This window comes from Magnolia sinica, chromosome 2, assembly GCF_029962835.1.
Source record: "Magnolia sinica isolate HGM2019 chromosome 2, MsV1, whole genome shotgun sequence".
Lineage (NCBI taxonomy): Eukaryota > Viridiplantae > Streptophyta > Magnoliopsida > Magnoliales > Magnoliaceae > Magnolia > Magnolia sinica.
In genome coordinates, this window is record NC_080574.1 from 2,002,972 (window position 1) to 2,021,640 (window position 18,669).

Here is an 18,669-nt window from a genome sequence, read left to right on the forward strand (position 1 = left end):
ATGGATCATGAATTTGGATAGTCTAGATTGCCTTGATGCTATGCCATGGGTGCGATTCAAGAGTCAGTGCCATTTTTTTAATGGTGGTGAAGTATCAATTGATCATACATGTCTTGCTCCTTCGTGTCTCTTCATAAGTTAATTACATTGATTTTCATACATGGAACCATTTAAACCCTTTATTTAACTCTTTTCCTTTGAACATTGACCATATCCTTAACCCTTGCTTTGTGGGCCTTTGATAAAAAAGCATAGAATCTCTCTATCTTGGAGATCTTTGGGGCAGCCACCATCAGTTGTGTATTTTCTCATATTAATGATTTGGATCACCCAATATTACACTAGATCTAGAGTTGTAGTCCAAACATATCATGCGACAATACATAGACACATCAACCAATTAAAAGTTTTCTGGCCCCTAGTCCTAACCGTCCATTTTGCATGTTGCCACTTTAATAGATCACAGACAAGAAAACTTGAGGACATGAGAAGCAATTTGAACCAATGATAAAGGCATTTAAGTAATTTGAAAGTGTATGTCTACTAGGCAACAAATGGTTGAGATTTTACTTGCTTTGCCCTGTTCCATCTATTAATGAGATTTTACTCAGTTTATAAGAGCATCTTGTCATTTTAAAGTGTTGAATTGAGTAGCCTGCACCCACACCAAAAATGAAGATTCTTACAATACAAACTAACCTATTGTTTTAGTATACTTTAAGGACTTTATCCTTTGGATGATGGGTATCTTCCAACGATTAAAAATGATTGGATGGCGTATACAAAACACATTGGCCCCACACATAGTATGGAAGGGACGCAGATTGCCTACTGATGCTGTCATAGCCAGTACCAATTGGACGGTGCTATGTGAACCGCATATATGTTTTATCCACTCCATTTGGTTTTTCAGATCATTTTAAGCCATGGGTCCAAAAATGTTTCAGAAAACAATATTGATTGAATGCCCACCGTTAAAAAAGTTACAGAGACCACGAAAGTTTTGGCTGAAGCTGATAGTTGTGTTTTCCCTTTATCAAGATATGTGAAGCCGATTCAATAGGTGGGATGGCAGTAAACCAAAAAGTGAGACATAGGAAGTTTTTAACGGTGGGTGTTCAATCACCACTATTTTCTTATGGTCCGGTCTACTTGAGATTTGGATTTGTCTTGATTTTGTGCTCATGTACTATAAATAACAAAGTCACAAGAGATGAAACTTTACTGGCAGATTCAAAGCACCGAGAGAAATATCCTAGTCTTTTCTTTCTCCAAAATCCTATAAACGCCTTAAGTATGTATTTACACGTACATATTTAAGGTAAAATGGATATAGAAACAAATCGTGCAAAACTGAATTAATTACGCAATACGTTGACCTATCGATTAAAGTCTTCGACCTATTAAAAACTCTAAAAAAAAGTCCAAAGAGACCAGTTGAATCGACAAGTCGACTAAAGTTTTCGACACGTGGAAAACTGATCTAAAAACAGTACTAAGAATTTTGCCAAAAAACTGATAATTTTCGATATCCTTTTACCTATTAACCAAACTATCAACTAATCGATGGTCCATGTTTCAGTGGGCACAACTATTGTGGTAGAGTTGCTTCAAGATAAACAGATCATATGATCCTGGCCATCTGAACTGGGCCTTCAATGTGAGGCACATGTTCAACATCAAGTGACAGCTAGCTAAGTGATGGCGCTATGATTGTCTGTTGAGTGTGATTTTGTGTAATATAGGCCATCCACAACGGGCCCAACATGATGAGAGCAGGTGGACCATCCTAGTATGATAAGGATGGGCAATTGCAAGTATTGTCAACTATCCATATACCGCATATGCTACATTTTATCATGCCACCGTGTGCTGCGTTAATTAACACTTGCAGCTGGTCATTCAATATACATGTGTGGTCCACCGGATAAGTGGACAACTCAAACCCTTTTCATTTGCCAAGCTGAATTTACGATTGGTGTAGATCTGCTCACGCTTTGCACGTGTGCTGTGTGTCAGACTTGCCTTTTGCCTTTCAAAACCCTCGGTTGTCTTCTCTACGCTTCTACTGGAGATTGGTTGCCTTTCAAACCACTTTATTGGTGGGGCAATGCTACACTACGGTTTGGATTGCCTCCACAAACAACGGTCGGCCCCACAAGCCCTACAAACGTTGTACCCAATCGGAGCTCTTTTTAGACCATATATATATATATATATATATATATATAGGGAAAAGGTACCATGCGCTCGACCTCATGATAAGCTCCCGTGAGGTCGAGCTGTGTGGGCCCCACTGTGATGCATGTCGACCATCAACACCGTTCATTTGATAGGTCCCCTCTAAATTATGGGATAGCCAAAAAAATCAGCCGTATATGGAACTCAGGTGGGCCATACCATCTAAAATCATGTGAAGACACCGTTAAAACATATAAAAGCACTTGGTGGGGCCCACCTAAAATTTTAATGCTTTTGAAACTTGGTCTGAACCCTCATTCAAGTGGGACACACATAATGGATGGGCTGGATTTTCAAAGCACATCTCGGCGGGCCCAAAAAATGATTACTAATGTTTTAATGGTGCACGGCCCCTCCCTACTTCTGTATGTATTGTGGCCAAGTCACGGATTGACTTGATTTTTGAGATCTAGGTCCACCATGGAATGGTGCATTTGACTGATGGGGTAGATTTTTGAAAAACATCACGGTGGGGTCCACACAGCTCAACCTCATGGGACGGACTCGTGAGGTCGAGCGTACTGTGCGCTCGACCTCACTATAAGCTCCCGTGAGGTCGAGTTGTGTGGGCCCCACCGTGATGTGTGTCGACCATCAACACCGTTCATTTGATGGGTCCCCTCTAAATTATGGGATATCCAAAAAATCAGCCGTATATGGAACTCAGGTGGGCCATACCATCTAAAATCATGTGAAGACACCGTTAAAACATATATATATATATATATATATATATATATATATATATATATATATATATATATATTCCCATAGCTCACACATGTTCCAGCTGGGACCGGAATCCTTTTTATTGAATGACCCAAAGTACCCTTCATCATACAATGACCAAAACACCCTTATACAGTACACGTGCTCCCTAAGACGCACCAGTCAGTTTGTGGGTTTCAGCCTTTCAGGGCCATCTCTCGCACGTGCCGCACGCGTGCAACCATCTTGTGATGAGGTGGGGTTATTTCCTTCAGCACGGGAAGGTCTTTGAGTGCATCCATCCGCGACCATAACAATGGATACCTTTGTGGGTCAATCAGGTGGACCCCAACGGCTTCTTCTATGGCACGGTGTAAGCATAGGCTCGACCCCAAGATGATGTCGAGAAGCCCAGGCCTATCACCGTTCAAGTAAGGTGTCCCACCTGAGAAATCCTTCTCAACTCCCTCTTCTAGAATCTTCAGGTTCTCAACCAACTCCTTCATGGCTTTCTCTTGTTCTTCACCCTCACACTTCATGATGATTGCACTGACTAGTATCAACTGTATCAATGAATAAACTGGCATCAGTCACCACCCTTTAAAATGAGTGTGTTGACAGCTTAGCCCGGCCCGTTGGGACAGGCTCATCCAAATTTCAGGTGGACCACACCATAAAGAACAATGTAAAATACTGACTTAAAATTATAAATTTATGGGTTTGGACAGACCTAGTTTAAAGGGAGTAAGAACGAACCTTGTGGTCATAGAAGTGGGCCCAAAAGCGGACCTTGGCCCTCGTGTAAGGATCCAGTGGGAGAAGGGTAGTATCCTTCCAGCTGTCCTCAATGTATTCAAGGATGATGAGTGACTCTGAGATGGGCCGTCCATCATGAAGTAGGACAGGGACCTTCTTATACACAGGATTGTAGTGTAGCAGTGACTCGCTTTTGTTTCCAATAACGTCTTCTTCCACGTATTCGTATGGTATGCCCTTCAGCTTTAGGGCCATTTCTACCCTCATGCAGAAAGGACTACCAAACGTCCCATGCACCTTCACCCCCTTCACCTCTTCCATACTTCTCTCTCTTTCTCCTCTCTCTAAGTGCATGTAAATGGGTGTTTTATATAGAGATTTCTTTGGATTTCTCTTGGGGACACGCTCAAGTGGTACAGGTACTACTTTTTTTTTTGTTAGCGTGTTAGTACACCCACTGTCAGATCACACTTCACTGTTAGCCACCCCCACTAAGGAATCGATGCCAAGACCTCAGTGTTGAAACCAGTCTACCACTTGAGCTATGGATCTGGGTGTGGTACCGGTACCACTTTAAGCTACGGTGTTACGGGGAGAAGTGGGACCCACGCGATCCATTCACGACATCTGACCCGTCAATCAGGTGCGTCAAATAACAATGCTTCTACGTCCCAACAATTAATCGAAACGGAAACTCAGGTGGGCCATATAACAATGGGACAATTTGAGAGAAGGGATGCCCACCGTTGATTTGCATGGTGTGATCACCATGTTGTCTTTACTGAATCCAGGCCGTCCAGATCTTTCATCTGTTACTGTGAAGAGTCAGAACATAAATCAGCCTGTTCTTAGACTCAGGTGGGTACCGGTTTAAATCAAGGGCAGGCATCCTTTCCTATCTTGTTACCTGTTCCGTGGTCCCCCAGAGTTTTGGATCGAGGTGATTTTCAGATTTATGAGTAACCTGAGGAAACTCATCTGAGGGACGGGTTGGATGTGATACATAGACTACGTGGACCCCACTAACCAGTACCATTGGATCACACCTCTTTTTCTTGTTTCGAGCTCGAATATTTGATATTAGGTGAGTCAAACATGACTTTGGCAGGTAACAATAGCGATCGGGACAATAAAATAGCAAAGCTTAAAAATCTTGTCTTAATTGGGAAGGAAAAGCATTTAGACCCTAATGTTAGTTTTATACCATTTAAAAAATGCCGGTGGCTATCATGGCTCAAATGTGGTTAACCCTCTGAAAGGGATAACACTAAGGCGCTGGTTGTAATCGGAGATCCTCCGAGGCCTAAATCAAGTAGATGAACTCAAACTATGTATGATTAGAGTTGGAATCTTTGTGCGTACGTTTATTCTTAGATGATGTGATGTATTTATACATTTGCTAGGCAATTTGTGTATCCGAGTAGATCCAAGAGATATGTTGGAAGGGCTCATATTGAAGTTGGAATCTACTTTCGAGTACGTCTCGATTATGCTTCGATTGGTGTGATCTTTGGCTAGTACCTCGTTTGGTAGTCCTGCTCGTATACCGCATGAGATTCTCTTCAGATATTTACATCCAAAGCTCAAGGTCAGAATACTCGGCGTCCATGATCGAGGTGATTGAGATTGGCATACATGGTTGAAGTATGTCGATGAATCTTATATCCCAACCAGGTTAACTGATTTAGCTCAGTCATTGGGTTTCTTTGCTCAGCTCATCTTCCCTAATAGTAAGTACTTTCGTGATTTGGGGAGTCTGTTATGATGGTTCTCTGCCATGTGTTGCATACATTAGGTCAGTTCGATTTTCCTTATAACAATAACCATGCCCTATATTTACCCGAGCAGTACAGAATGTGTAGACACCGTCCAAATCACTGACTCCACCGTAAATGGAGCATGACCAAAATTAAAATAACAAGACAAAACCAATAATTACCTCTGTCCACACGGATGCTTATTTGACTAAATGAGCCATGTAATCAATAACTATAGGGATTGATTGGATGGTTAGGATTGTTGTTCAGTGTTATAATAGAGACGTGTCACATCCACAATGAGAGCTACAATGTGGATGATCTTGGTGATTTTCTATCAGTGTCACATATAAATATGTCGATTCACCATCAATTTCAAAACGGTGCTCAGCTAGCATGAGAGTTCAATCCAAAAAGTGGTAATGAATTATGGGCTTGACAAGTTTGGGGTTATTAGTGACGATGAGGACTTGTCACAAAACGTCTTTATTCGCAATAAGTTTCAATTTAGTGATGTTTTATGATACGCCATGGTGACGTATCAATGCATCGCTAATTAGCTATATTTTGCGATAAGTTATTAGGTCGTTACAAATAATTGAGTCATTGGTGACGAGTTGTCATTTTCTTCGCTAAATAGAATTTGTAACACCATATTTGCAACAAAATTGGCGACGAGCAAAAGTCGTCACAAATTTTTTTTAGCAACGAGTTAGCTTTTCGCAAAAAGACTGAAATGTTGTAATGATCTTAGAAAAGAATTCAAATCCTTTGCTTGCCACACACAAGAAAACCCTGCTTGTTGCAATATGCCTAGACACTGCATTTAATGTAGTAGTGCTGAGAATGCCAGTGATGACCGAGACCAATCAAGATGCAAGAAAACAGAATTCCTTAAAAAATCTTCTAACCCTGATATGAGAACCTTAGATGGGAGAAAAAGATAAAAAAGGTGAAGAACTACAATCTCCTGCAACACTTGTTTCATGCAACACCAAAAACACCTTGATGTTGGATACTGAGGTAAAAAATCAACTTGATTCACAACTCAAATATCCCACAACACGTAGCACATAATGGCATGCCAACCGTAGGTTAGTGTGTGGGCTGCCATATGGTGTATTTTCTATCAAACTTCTTAGCCATGTATAAGTCACTAGGATTAAAAGAAGATATAAAAATCAGTCTACAAAAAAAAAAAAAAAAACTTTAGTGGGCCACACTATGTGAACATATTGTTTGTGAAGAGTAATTTTATTGCTTGTATTGGCATGGCCCATTTGAGCGATGAATCTACTTCATCTTTTGTACTACCTAAATGATAGTTTTTGTTGAATATTGAATGCTTCAAATCTATGATGAAACAGGAGCTATCGATTGATTGATAGTCTGATCGACAGGTTGAAAGATGTTGAAAATATTCTTCTTTTTTTTTCTTTCTTTTTGCAAAACTCTTTGAACAGATTTTAGAATTTTTGACAGGTCGAAAACTCGGCCTGACAAGTCGACCTGACTGATTAACATATCTTGACCAGTCGAATTGACAGGTCGATGGATTACATAGTTTGCACGATCTGTTTCTATTTTTTATTTTTCATATATTTATGGGTGTAATGAAATTAGGACATGGGCTAGACGTGCTTAAGGATTTAAAATTATTTTAGAAATGAAAAGATTAGAATTCTTCTATTAACGCTTTGAATTGATAAGATTTCATTTGTTATAACTTTGTTGTTCATGGTTTATTATCACTTTGTGCATTGATTTTTCCAATAAGAGTTATTTCACATAAATTTAGAGTGTTTTTTTGTTAGATTTTCTCGTATGATTGTGATTATTTTGTTTGATTTTTCTTTATATGCTTTCGTGAGTCTAATCATTCTTACCCAAATGGAATTGATTTTACATATACAAGAGTATACTCTTCTTGTGAACTAAAATAGAAACAACTCTGTTACATACCATATGTGATAAAACAAGTGATAAAAGCAATTTAAATCTACTCGCAGCCTATACACTGATGCATAAAGCTGTACACGAGTCGAGCCGAGTTGAGTATTGCCCAGCTTGTGCTCGGCTCGCACTGCCCGAGTCCCAGCTCGTATTTCGTTCGGCTCGGCCTTCGAGCTCAGATGCCCAGCTTGTGCTCGGCTCATCCGAGTTTGAGCCGAGTTCGAGCAGATATCGAGCCGAGTTCAAGCAGAGTTTTCCAGCCGAGTTCAAGTTCGAGTCTTCGAGCCTGTTTTGAGTATGAGTTTTCGAGCCGAGTATTGAATTACGAGTTCGACCTTTAAGCAATTGTACTAATCTTATAGTGCTCAATCTCTCCTACAATGGACTTTCCGGTGTTGGGTTCCTTGCAAGCATTTCAAATTGCCAGCAGCTTGAGATACTCGATGTCTCCCATAACGTGCTCGAAGATAAGATTTCGTCATTATTGGGGGATTTCCAAAGTCTACAGAAGCTATTCTTGGCGAAGAACCAATTTTCACGGGAGATACCATTAGAATTGGGGCGGTTGTGTGGCACTATCCGGGAGCTCGACCTTTCTGAGAATAGCATCTCCAGTGGGATCCTATCGTCATTTGCTTCATGTTCATCTTTGGAAATCTTCAATCTCAGCCACAATTAGCTGTCAGGTGATTTCATCGACAGCGTGATCAACACTCTTTCATCTTTGAAATGCCTCTCTATCTCTTTTAACAATCTCACAGGCTTGGTGCCTCTGTCGCTGAGGAACTGCTCGCAATTGGAAGTGCTTGATCTTAGCTCAAATGGATTCAATGGCACTATTGCAGCTAAGTTCTGTTCGTCGTTTGATACAGTTGCGGAATCTCATCATGGCGAATTCACCTGTAGCTTAGGGTTTTTTGTTTTGGGATATATATACCCCTGGTCGAGTACCGAGTCGAGTCGATTTCGAGTACTATTCGAGTCGAGCTCATGCTCGGCTTGAACTCAATTCGAGCACAAAAAATCAGCTCGTGCTCGGCTCGAACTAATTTCGAGCCGAGTCGAGTTGAGCAAGTTACCAAGCTAACTCTGCCCGTGTACAACTCTACTGATGCACTCACCATAATGGGTAGTCGAACCTGTAACTTTGTGTTGAAATTCTTACAAGCTTGCCATTAAGGCGTGAGTCAAGTCCCCTTATATATAATTAAAAAAAATCCATAAAGTATAAAATAGAAATAGGCTTCTATCAACTCGGTAGTAAATACAATTCATTCGTCATTCCCAATAACAATATTATTTTAAAACCTTTGCTAATTTTCATATTCAAAACTGCTGCTGAATTCAGAGATTATCTAAGATTATCTCCTTGTTTACCCTGCACCAACTACCTCATCTATCAGATTATAACACGTGTTCCATCCATTCACATGAGCGGCTCTCCGACTAACTAATATAGTTTAGGTTTATTGGGATGCAAGAAAGGGTTTCAAATAGGTAGATGGTCAAAGCCCATTAAAAAATAGAGTCTACTCATCTTATAAAAATAAGCTTTGGATCATGTGAGTTTTGTTGGGTAATCTCAGGTTTTTATTTATGAAAAGTGCATGATTCTAGACTGTTGATCTATTTCTTGCAGCAGTTGATGTACGATGTACCATGTCCTGACGATATTCTTGGCAGGACATCCTAGCCTTTTGATATTTGCATGGAAGGTAGACTATGTTCGAGATACACGGTCACGAAAATACGGTGGTTGATTCGCATCATGCTCCATCCCCGTGCGATGTAAGCTGTTACTGTATACATGACATACCAATGATTTGGATTACCGAACCATGGGCCCCACTTGTTAAAAATGAAAGCAACAGTATCCTGTGTATAAGATCCTCGACCCCACGATGTGCACAGGTCAGTTCGTACAAGTGGCGTAGCGGTTAAGTAATCCGGACCATCGGTCTGTTTGGGCCCGCTTTACTAAATATTCTGGTCCATACTTCGAATTGTTGGCTAAACGGCTGAAAAGGGTAAACACAGTAAGTTCCTTTTGCCTACGTGCTGAGACCCATCGGGACCAGAGATCCGAGCCGTCCATGTTTCTGGTGCTACCCTACCAAAGAATACCATCCAAACAAATTATGGGACTGAGATTTAAAAAAGGCCCAATGATCCGACCGTCCATGACAAAATATGGGACTGAGATTTTAAATAATAATAATAAAAAAAAAGGCCCAATTATCCTAGCCGTACATGACAAAATAAAATGTTGGCTAAACGGCTGAAAAGGGTACACACAACAAGTTCCTTTTGCCTACGTGGCCAACCCAGGTTCTTGGGCATGTCCCCTCCATCAGGCCCAATGATCCGAGCCGTCCATTTTTCCGGTGCTACCTACAAAAGAAATTGGTCCCAACCATACGAAATATGGGACTAAGATTTTTTTTTTTTTTTTTTAAAGGCCCAATGATCCGAGCCGTCCATGACAAAATATGGGGCTGACATAAAAAGAACCGATGATCCGACCCGTCCGTGACAAAATAAAAATAATTTGTCAAGAATGGGATTCGAACCCATGCCCTTTCGGACCAGTACCTGAAACTGGCGCCTTAGACCAACTCGGCCATCTTGACGTGGGTGGTGAACTTTTCATTATTTATTATTTATTCATATTTTAGTTTCTCCAGCACTGGCATTAGAAAATCAAAGTTACAAATATTAGGATATATTTTCATTTAAATGTTAATGGTTATAGCATTTTCATTTAAATGGTATATTTTTCATTATTTATTATTTATTCATATTTTAGTTTCTCCAGCAATGACATTAGAAGATCAAAGTTACAAATATTAGGATATATTTTCATTTAAATGTTAATGGTTATAGCATTTCTATTTAAATGGTTGTATATAGGACACGGATAAAAAGGTTAGAATGTCAAGTTGAGAATATTTTTGAGTCATAGACTACGTTTATCTGGGCCTAGACTCAGAACATGGGCCAGATATAGACATGCTTGGTCCTAGTCCCAGTCCCTTTTCACTTGCAGGATCTCATCATCATTTGATTCATAAAAGGTAAGTGGTTGAATGGGCTAGGCCAGTCTTAGAGGTGGCAATGCGTGTGGGTTAGTGCCGTGCCGTGGACTTACTCCGTGAACCCTGGTCGTGAAAGGACCGATTGAGTAGTATAAAAGACTTCAATGATAAAAGCCTTGACATAGTTCAATATGAAGAATTTGAGCTTTCATGGTCCTTGATAGATTGGAATGGTGAAATAAGACAAACGGAGTCAACCAATTAATTGAAATAATGATAAATTTAAACTTTATTATTCCCACGTGTACCTAGGTTAGGTCATGCACACCCTACAACATGAACCAGCTTGGCAGACAGGTGAAATATCCAAGTCAAGGCGGTCCATTCAGAAGCTGGGACATGATATTAAAAATAAAATGATAGGTTATAAAACTCAGTTAATTCTTTTCACTACTGTAAATTTGTTCATTTAACCCTTCCATTCTTTTGAATAATGCTGGCCCACTTGATGATGTGACCAGGCCAACGGACCAGCTCAAGCCATTTATCATTGGCTTGGGTCCAACCTCAGCTTAAAACGATCGGACCACACGACAGCCTGGATCATTGCCACCCTGTCCCCATAGGTCCATTAGGGGATTGGGTTAGATGTAGCCAGCCCATTGATAATACCTAAATTCCATTGTCGCCTTGGACTATTAATGAGCATCCGGACCCATGGGTACCTGTTGGACCCAGCTGGTTTTAATGGTCCGGGCTCTATTGTTTGGACCCATTAACAAAGCAGGACAAGTTGGGGTCTCACATTTTGGACCCAGTTAAAAATTGGGTCTACTCAATCCGGTTGGGTACATGTGATGGACCAATTAAAGTCGGGTTGGAGTCAAATTCACATGTGTCGGGTTAGTTTTAAGAATACAGATCCTCTGCTTGCCGCAAGTTAAAAAAATTATACTTTCCTAACATTGTGATTGTTCCACATCATCAATAACATCGTCAACATTGCTGCATTAAATGCAGTGTGTAATAATGTCTCCGGCTAGATTGCAACAAGCCTGATTTTACTACCTGTGACAAGCAGAGGATCCATATTCTAGTTTTAATAATAAAATTATATATATTTAATATATTTTAGCCATTCTAGCAAAAGAAACAACGTGGCACATGTGTATACAATATAATTCATCCATCGGGTAGGCAGGTGGGCCCAACCATGTAAATGCTCTTATTTGTACCAAACTCAATTCAAAACTTGGGTTCAAAGACCTGGTGGGTACCCAACGGTAACAGGAAAGTCTTAGATCCGAGCTCAAAAGAGCCGGACCCGGAAAGGACCGAATCCGGTTAGTGCGGGCAAGGTTACTACGGGACCCGACCCGCTGATACCCCTGCTGCCACCTTTCAAAACATAAAAACCAACGGCAAACTTATTTAAACCTCCTCCCGCCAACAAGTCCAATGCATTCTCTCTCCCCGTCAAACGTTCGAATAATCCATCTCAATTTCCTTTCTCATTTCCATCTCAAACCTTGTTTGCATTCGGAAACCCTTCAATTTCACACGCGATATGAAGAGAATATCGCTCCCTTACAACCCTTTTCATATCTTCAATCAAATGAAGAAGCCCACAATCACCGGAACTAAAATAATCCATGCCCAATTAATCAAAACACCCCCCCTTCAATCTGATCTCTTCGTCGCCAACTCGCTCGCTGATTGCTACTGTAAATTTGTTGCGATGGTTGATGCTCTCAATGTGTTCGACGAAATTCCTGAACCAAATCTTGTCTCCTGGAATCTTATGATATTTGGCTATAATTAGAGAATGCAATTTGATGAGTCGATGAGGATGTTCTGTAGAATGTATTCTTCTGGTTTTGAGCCCAACCAGATCACATACGGGAGCATTCTTTCAGCTTGTGCTGCCTCTCAAGCTCTGCGATTCGGGGAGCAGGTTTACCAGGATGATTGATTTATTTGCAAAGACTTGCTGTTTTGAAGATGCTCTGAAGGTATTTTCAGAGGTTTCTTCTGAAAATGTGGTCTGTTGGAATGCCATCATTGCTGGGGGTGTTAGAAATAAGGAGAACTGGATTTCTCTAGATCTTTTCCATAGGATGGTATGTGGGTCTTTGACTCGGAATGGTTTTACCTTTTCAAGCATTTTAACAACTTGTGCATCAGTTGGAGAATTAGATATGGGTAGAGGGATACATGGGTGGGTGATTAAATGTGGCGCAGAAGACGACATATTTGTAGGAACTACTATCATTGATAGGTATGTGAAATGTGGTGATGTCAATGAAGCAGTGAAGGAGTTTTCATGGATGCCAAGTCGCAATCATGTTTCTTGGACTGCCATCATTTCTGGTTTTGTACAAGTTGCGAATACTTTTAGCGCCCTAAATTTTTTCAAAGAAATGAAAGCAACTGGGGTAGAGATCAACAATTACACTATTACAAGTGTACTCACTGCTTGTACTAAACCAGAGTTGGCAAAGGAGGCCATGCAAATCCATGGCTTGATTTTAAAATCTGGGTTTTCTATGGATTCCTCAGTGAAAGATGCTTTAATAATTATGTATGCTAACATTGGGGATATTGGCATGTCCAAGAAGGTGTTTGAAGAAATGGGCTCTATGGAGAATGTGGGTACTTGGGCAGCTATGATATCTGCTTTTGCAAAGAATGTAAGTTCGAGAAGGTCAGTTGAATTGTTCCGGAGGATGTTTCGTGAGGGCCTGAGACCCAATAGGTTTTGCAGTTCTAGCGTTTTGAGTATTGTAAGCTGTGTAAATTTGGGGAAGCAGATCCACTCATATGTTGTTAAAGCTGGTTTGGATCTTGATGTTTCTGTGGGCAGTGCTCTTTTCACCATGTACTCTAAATGTGGTAGTTTAGAAGATGGTTATGATGTGTTTAAACAGATGCCTAAAAAGGATGGAGTTTCATGGACATCGATGATAGCCGGTTTTGCTGAACATGGCCTTGTCGACCAGGCATTTTACTTATTCAGAGAAATGTTACTCGAGGAAGTAAGACCTGATCAGATGACTTTACCCGCCGTTCTCACAGCATGTTCGGTTTGTCAATCCTTACGGAAAGGGAAGGAGATTCATGGTTATACTCTTTGTGTTGGTTTTGGAACAGAGACTCTTGTTGGCGGTGCTCTGGTAAATATGTATTCAAAATGCAAAGTTCTAGTCTCCGCAAGAAGAATCTTTGATGCAATGCCTCAAAAGGATCAGATCTCATGGTCTTCCTTGGTTTCTGGCTATGCCCAAAACAGGCATAGTGAAGAGGCACTCTTGCAGTTCCATCAGATGCTGATTGCTGGTATGAAAATCGACTGCTTCACAATTTCATCTATTCTTGGTGTGTCTGCAACTTTAACAAAACCAGGCTTGGGCAAGCAGTTACATGCTCATACTGTGAAAACAGGCTTAGATTTGGACCTTTCAGTGAGCAGTTCGTTAATCACATTGTACTCAAAATGTGGGAGCATTGATGATTCTCTTAAAGTATTTGATCAGATAGATAACCCAGACCTGGTCGCATGGACAGCAATGATCGACGGCTACGCTCAACATGGTCAAGGCGTAGAGGCTTTAAAAATATATGAGATGATGAGAGAAGAAGGCATGGAACCTGATTCAGTGAGTTTTGTTGGTGTTTTATCAGCTTGTAGCCATAATGGTTTGGTAGAAGAAGGATATTTCCATCTTAATTCTATGGCAACAGATTATGGGATCAAACCAGAAGAACGTCATTATGCATGTATGGTGGATCTACTTAGCCGAGCCGGGAGACTAAGAGAGGCTGAAAGGTTCATTGAGACAATGCCCATAAAACCTGATGCTCTGATGTGGGGGACCCTGCTTGGTGCATGTAGAATATATGGTGATGTTGAGCTTAGAAGGTCAGCAACCAAAAAGGTTCTTGAGATGGAGCCTTGCGACTCTGGAGCTTATGTCTTACTGTCCAACATCTGTGCAGATGCAGGAGACTGGGAAGAGGTTTCGAAGATCAGAAACTTGATGAAGGGTGTTGGTGTAAAAGGAACCGGGGTGGAGTTTTGTATGAAAACATAAGGGTATATTTGGGCATTCATGGTTCCGAAGGCCAATAGGAAGCTCTTCTTCCTAATCGTGTTTGAGGTAGGAACATGAATTTCATTTTCCTATCTCAATGGTAATTTGGTATGGAGAAAAAAAGTGCGGAAAATGCTAACCTGCAAAGACCGAATTTCATATTCAGTGCTGCCCCAAACACCCGAGTATTAAGCATGTTTGGGAAGTCCAACCAACCACAGTCCGGTGATACACTGAATCACTAGCTATATGGTTCCAACATCTTATAAAAATATGTATATTTTCCCTACCTGATCTGCTATTCTGTCTGACGAAAGATTCTTGCGTAAGCTCCAAAGAAAAATTCCGGAAGGTCAGGATTTAGGCATGAAAATTCCTCTTGTCAATTACCATTGTCATTATGTTATTACAAATGATATATCAGATATTGTCTGAGGAAAAATATCACGAGAGATTGAATTGGGGCAAAGGAAGGTTAAGAATCAGAAAAGTAGCAGTTATGTTCCATAATCTCATGGCGAAGATCATCAAGCAGTTTAACTGCCACAAGGAGGGAAAGAACCACATGCACTAAGGATCTGAAAACATGCTTCTGATGGAGGAATTTTAGGCAAGATGTCTCTGATCATGTTGCCATGGTACTTCAAGATCAAGAATCACATGGTAAAAGAGAAGAAAATGGCAGGAGACCTATTTTGATGCTACCATTTCTTGTTCCCTTGCTTCTGGTACAGGTACCATCTTGTTGGTAAACTGTAAATTAGCCTTTATTTTTTATTTAATTTTTCTTGTTTCAGTTGTTTCAATCCATTAATCTCAACTGTAAAAGTTTTGGGGTTTCTTCCAAAAACCTTGCTTTTCACTAACAACAGAATAAGAAGGCATACAGAAGAGAGATCACATGCATCCTTATGCTTCCTTTTTTTTAAAAAAAAATTGCACTTTGGTTGAAATGTATGAAAAATGCCAAGTCACATTAAGAGGATCGCAGCTTTTCATTTTAGTGGACATGCTAATATGGCACACAGGTGCAAGACCAGGGTAATTCATCTTGTGGGGCCCATCATGGACATACCCTAGGCCAAGGCTCAGGCTAGTCCATGCATAATGTAGGCAACCCATTTATGTCGCATATGGAAATGGCCTTCTTTCTTCCCAATCGTCCATTTTCTCATACAGGTTTTACCCATTTGATCAGTGGACCAGCATGATTGTTGCATCAGGGCATGTCGACAGTGATCCTCATCTGATGAACATCTAGAAATCGCATGCATGGGCTGCATTCAATGAAGAAAAACCCTCAATCCTCTTCACATGAATCTTCCTAGAATTTCTCGTGCTGCACATATGGCACATGATGAGCCAACAATAAAGGACACAATTTAGACTCCAGAAGTCTGGATCGCCTTTAGGTTCAGGTAGCATATATCTGATGGTTGCAATACTGTTGTTTATCAAACTAATAAATTATGATTTACTCAGTGGCAGGTCAGCAATCCTTGCTTATTAGACTAAGAAAAGAACCAAAAAAAAGGAGGATAAAAGGCAAAAGATATAACCTAACTGAAAGCTCATTTTTCTGTTCGCAATTCTTCTCACAAACGTTGCAATATGGAAATGATGTACCACTATACATGGAGAAGAATCCCAATGAACTCTGACTTACTCGATACTAGGCAAAGAGAAGTACTTCCAGTATGTTTGAGTTCATCAAGTGTGGCATTTGGTTATCGAATAACTTGTGGACATCTCACTCGGACAAAGGGGAGAATCCCATGACAGATTGGATTTCCATTCATCTGATGGATTTGGAGGAACATTGAAGGGAAAACCAACTGTTCTTGTGGTTTCCCACTCCTTATTTTCATGATAGTCTGCATTATCTATGTTCGTTTTTGTGTCCTGCTGTAGATTGGCATTGTAGCTGTTAAACTGCTGTGTCCCAAAGTCTATATTCGTAGAGGCCCTGTTGACATCCCCAAATATTGCAGGGGACATGTTTTGAAGCATGGAAGCAATTTCGACGGTACACTTTGTTGGTCCTAGCATTTCAGGTGGGGGGAACAAAAGGCTGGTGGGGAACTCCATGTTTGAAATGGGAAGTAGAGGTGGCTTGCAGACTGTAGGATTGATGTGTTTGTAGGAGAGAACATCTAGGGGAGAGAAAGCGGTAGTCAAGGTCTGCTGCAATTCGCTTTTACAACTGAACTGCAATGCTGATCCGGCTTGGCTGGTGCTAGATATGCTGTTCTTTGAAGTGAATTGGGTCCCGTGTACTGCGTGAGCATATGGGTCGAAACTGGTGTTTTCTGACAACGGAGATACCCATGTATTGGAGAGAGCTCTTTGGGCCATGGAGCTGGTTTTCTTGAAAATCCTACAAATTGCCCATGAATCCTGCAAACCATGAAAACACACACAAACACACACACACACACATACACTGAGAAGATTAGGGTCCAATCCATATCAAAGTTTTAAAAGTCAGCTCTGAATTGCGACTCACTTGAGGGACCAAAATCGTCATGAATTGTCTGGTTTTGGCTGAGACCAACTAATCAACAGCCTCTCATCCCAAAAAATTCATTTTTCGGGCAGTTTGACTTGATTATTCATCCAGCGAAACAGAGTCAACTCAGCCAGGCCAACTTGGTTTCGGTTAGTCATGATTCTTGATCCACATTCAAGTGACTGAGCAATAAGAAAACAGGAACTGAGTGACTTACATTGGCGGGAAGGTTCTTATCGATGGGCCTTTTAGTTGGAGTTGAATCAGTGATAGAAGGCAGCCTAAATTCATGCATCATCCAGTCGGTTTTGATCCCTTTGGCAGCTCTTCCTTTGTAGAAGACCAGGGATTTCTTCAGGCCTATGCACTTGGTTCCTTCTGAGGAATAGATGGGTCTGTCTGTTCCAGTAGCTTTCCAAAATCCACCCCCGGTCACTCTGTTTGGCCTCGTGCTGTTCCTATATTTCCGTTCCCTAGGACAGTAGAAATACCATTCCTTCTCCCCAGTAGTCGCTAGCTCTTCTTGCAAAAGAGATGCAAAAATACATCACCATGTTCAATACTAAAGAATGGAAGAAGAAAAAGGGGTTTAAAAAAGCAGTACAAAGATCTGAAATCTTCATTTGAAAGTATCAAAGAATCCATAGCTTGTGCTTGTGAAAATATCACCAGAACAAACAACAGATGACAATCTTTTTTGAAAGAAGTTCTCAGAGCTTCTCTTTTGTAGTGGAACAGAGGAACTTGGAGAAAGACGTATGGAAGAGCATGAAAGAAAGAAGAGATTGACCTCTTCTTCTTTTTTTCTTTTTTTTTGGGTGAAGAGATTGACTTGATAGGGTAAAGCTGCTGTATATGGTGAAACACGTAAAACACCCCAGTTCAGCTAAATTAGAATCTTCTCTGAAACAACTTTGAAAAAACCGTGTTTAAGACAGGATGATGTGAAAAGCAATTTGCGCTGCCCGGCAGCTTAAACAGAAGGTAACTATTTTCTACACACTCAAAATAACCAAACAATCTATGTCGAGCATCAAAGAAATGAAATAAAAATCAAGGTCAGCCACTCCAAGGTGATGCGGTGAGTTTGAGATCAGCTTACTTGGAAGATCCCACGGGTGGTACTTGTAGATGTCAAGCTGTTTGATAATTTCAATAGACAGAGGCTTCTGCTGAATCTTTCTTATCAGATAGAAACCAACAAGCTCCTCATCTGTCGGATGGAATCGGAACCCAGGCAGCATCACTTCACCTCCCTTGTCCACATCATTCTTTTCATCCATAACTCCCCCTTTCTAAGAGAAAAAAGAAAGAAAAACCCAACTTCTGTTCTTGAGTATTCGATCCTAAACTCTTCACACTTCTAAACAGACTCCATCTATACTTTTCTACAAATCCAAAACAAACCCACGTAGCAAATCTACTGCTCTACAGCACCTATATAAACACAGCTTCCTTTAACTAGAAGATATCTATATACATATTGCTATTAGTTTCGACAAATTCAAGCAAGACCTGTCAGTGGAAATCACAAAAACTCCCTAACAGTGAAGGAAAAACTAGAAAATGGGCTCAGTTTGCTTTGTTCAATGCCATTATAAGCTTTCTTAGATGGGAAG

General features: G+C 40.6%; 3 protein-coding genes and 1 non-coding gene across 5 annotated transcripts; 1 reads left to right on the top strand and 3 right to left on the bottom strand.

The window, feature by feature from the left end:
* Positions 1 to 2,996: 2,996 nt before the first annotated feature.
* On the bottom strand, positions 2,997 to 4,026 carry LOC131237991 (glutathione S-transferase U9-like). Its single transcript, XM_058236122.1, has 2 exons — positions 3,706 to 4,026; positions 2,997 to 3,512 (listed from the first exon to the last, which is right to left on the bottom strand). Exons 1-2 carry the CDS (start codon positions 4,024 to 4,026, stop codon positions 3,147 to 3,149), a joined length of 687 nt encoding a protein of 228 aa, XP_058092105.1. The 3' UTR covers positions 2,997 to 3,146.
* Positions 4,027 to 9,964: 5,938 nt separating this feature from the next.
* On the bottom strand, positions 9,965 to 10,045 carry TRNAL-CAG (transfer RNA leucine (anticodon CAG)). Its single transcript has one exon. It is a non-coding gene; the product is annotated as a tRNA-Leu (tRNA).
* A 1,610-nt stretch (positions 10,046 to 11,655) lies between these two features.
* Positions 11,656 to 14,596, top strand: LOC131231496 (pentatricopeptide repeat-containing protein At1g74600, chloroplastic). The gene is given in 3 exon segments (XM_058227718.1): positions 11,656 to 12,412; positions 12,414 to 14,504; positions 14,506 to 14,596. Coding segments are annotated over 3 exon segments (2,514 nt in total). The 5' UTR covers positions 11,656 to 12,017; the 3' UTR covers positions 14,534 to 14,596.
* A 1,500-nt stretch (positions 14,597 to 16,096) lies between these two features.
* On the bottom strand, positions 16,097 to 18,361 carry LOC131231502 (protein FEZ-like). 2 transcript variants are annotated; one of them, XM_058227733.1, is made up of 3 exons: positions 18,153 to 18,361; positions 17,268 to 17,569; positions 16,097 to 16,938 (listed from the first exon to the last, which is right to left on the bottom strand). In XM_058227733.1, exons 1-3 carry the CDS (start codon positions 18,331 to 18,333, stop codon positions 16,252 to 16,254), a joined length of 1,170 nt encoding a protein of 389 aa, XP_058083716.1. In that variant the 5' UTR covers positions 18,334 to 18,361; the 3' UTR covers positions 16,097 to 16,251. The 2 variants fall into 2 exon arrangements, with proteins under 2 accessions (XP_058083716.1, XP_058083710.1); XM_058227727.1 differs by having other exon boundaries at positions 17,268 to 17,572.
* Positions 18,362 to 18,669: the final 308 nt, after the last annotated feature.

Coding starts and splice junctions, on each gene's coding strand:
- LOC131237991 (XM_058236122.1), bottom strand. CDS start 4,026: ATGGAAGAGGTGAAGGGGGTGAAGGTGCATGGGACGTTTGGTAGTCCT. Junction 3,513..3,705: donor CCCACTTCTATGACCACAAG/GTTCGTTCTTAC, acceptor TCATTGATACAG/TTGATACTAGTCAGTGCAAT.
- LOC131231502 (XM_058227727.1), bottom strand. CDS start 18,333: ATGGATGAAAAGAATGATGTGGACAAGGGAGGTGAAGTGATGCTGCCT. Junction 17,573..18,152: donor CCACCCGTGGGATCTTCCAA/GTAAGCTGATCT, acceptor CTCTTTTGCAAG/AAGAGCTAGCGACTACTGGG. Junction 16,939..17,267: donor ATAAGAACCTTCCCGCCAAT/GTAAGTCACTCA, acceptor CATGGTTTGCAG/GATTCATGGGCAATTTGTAG.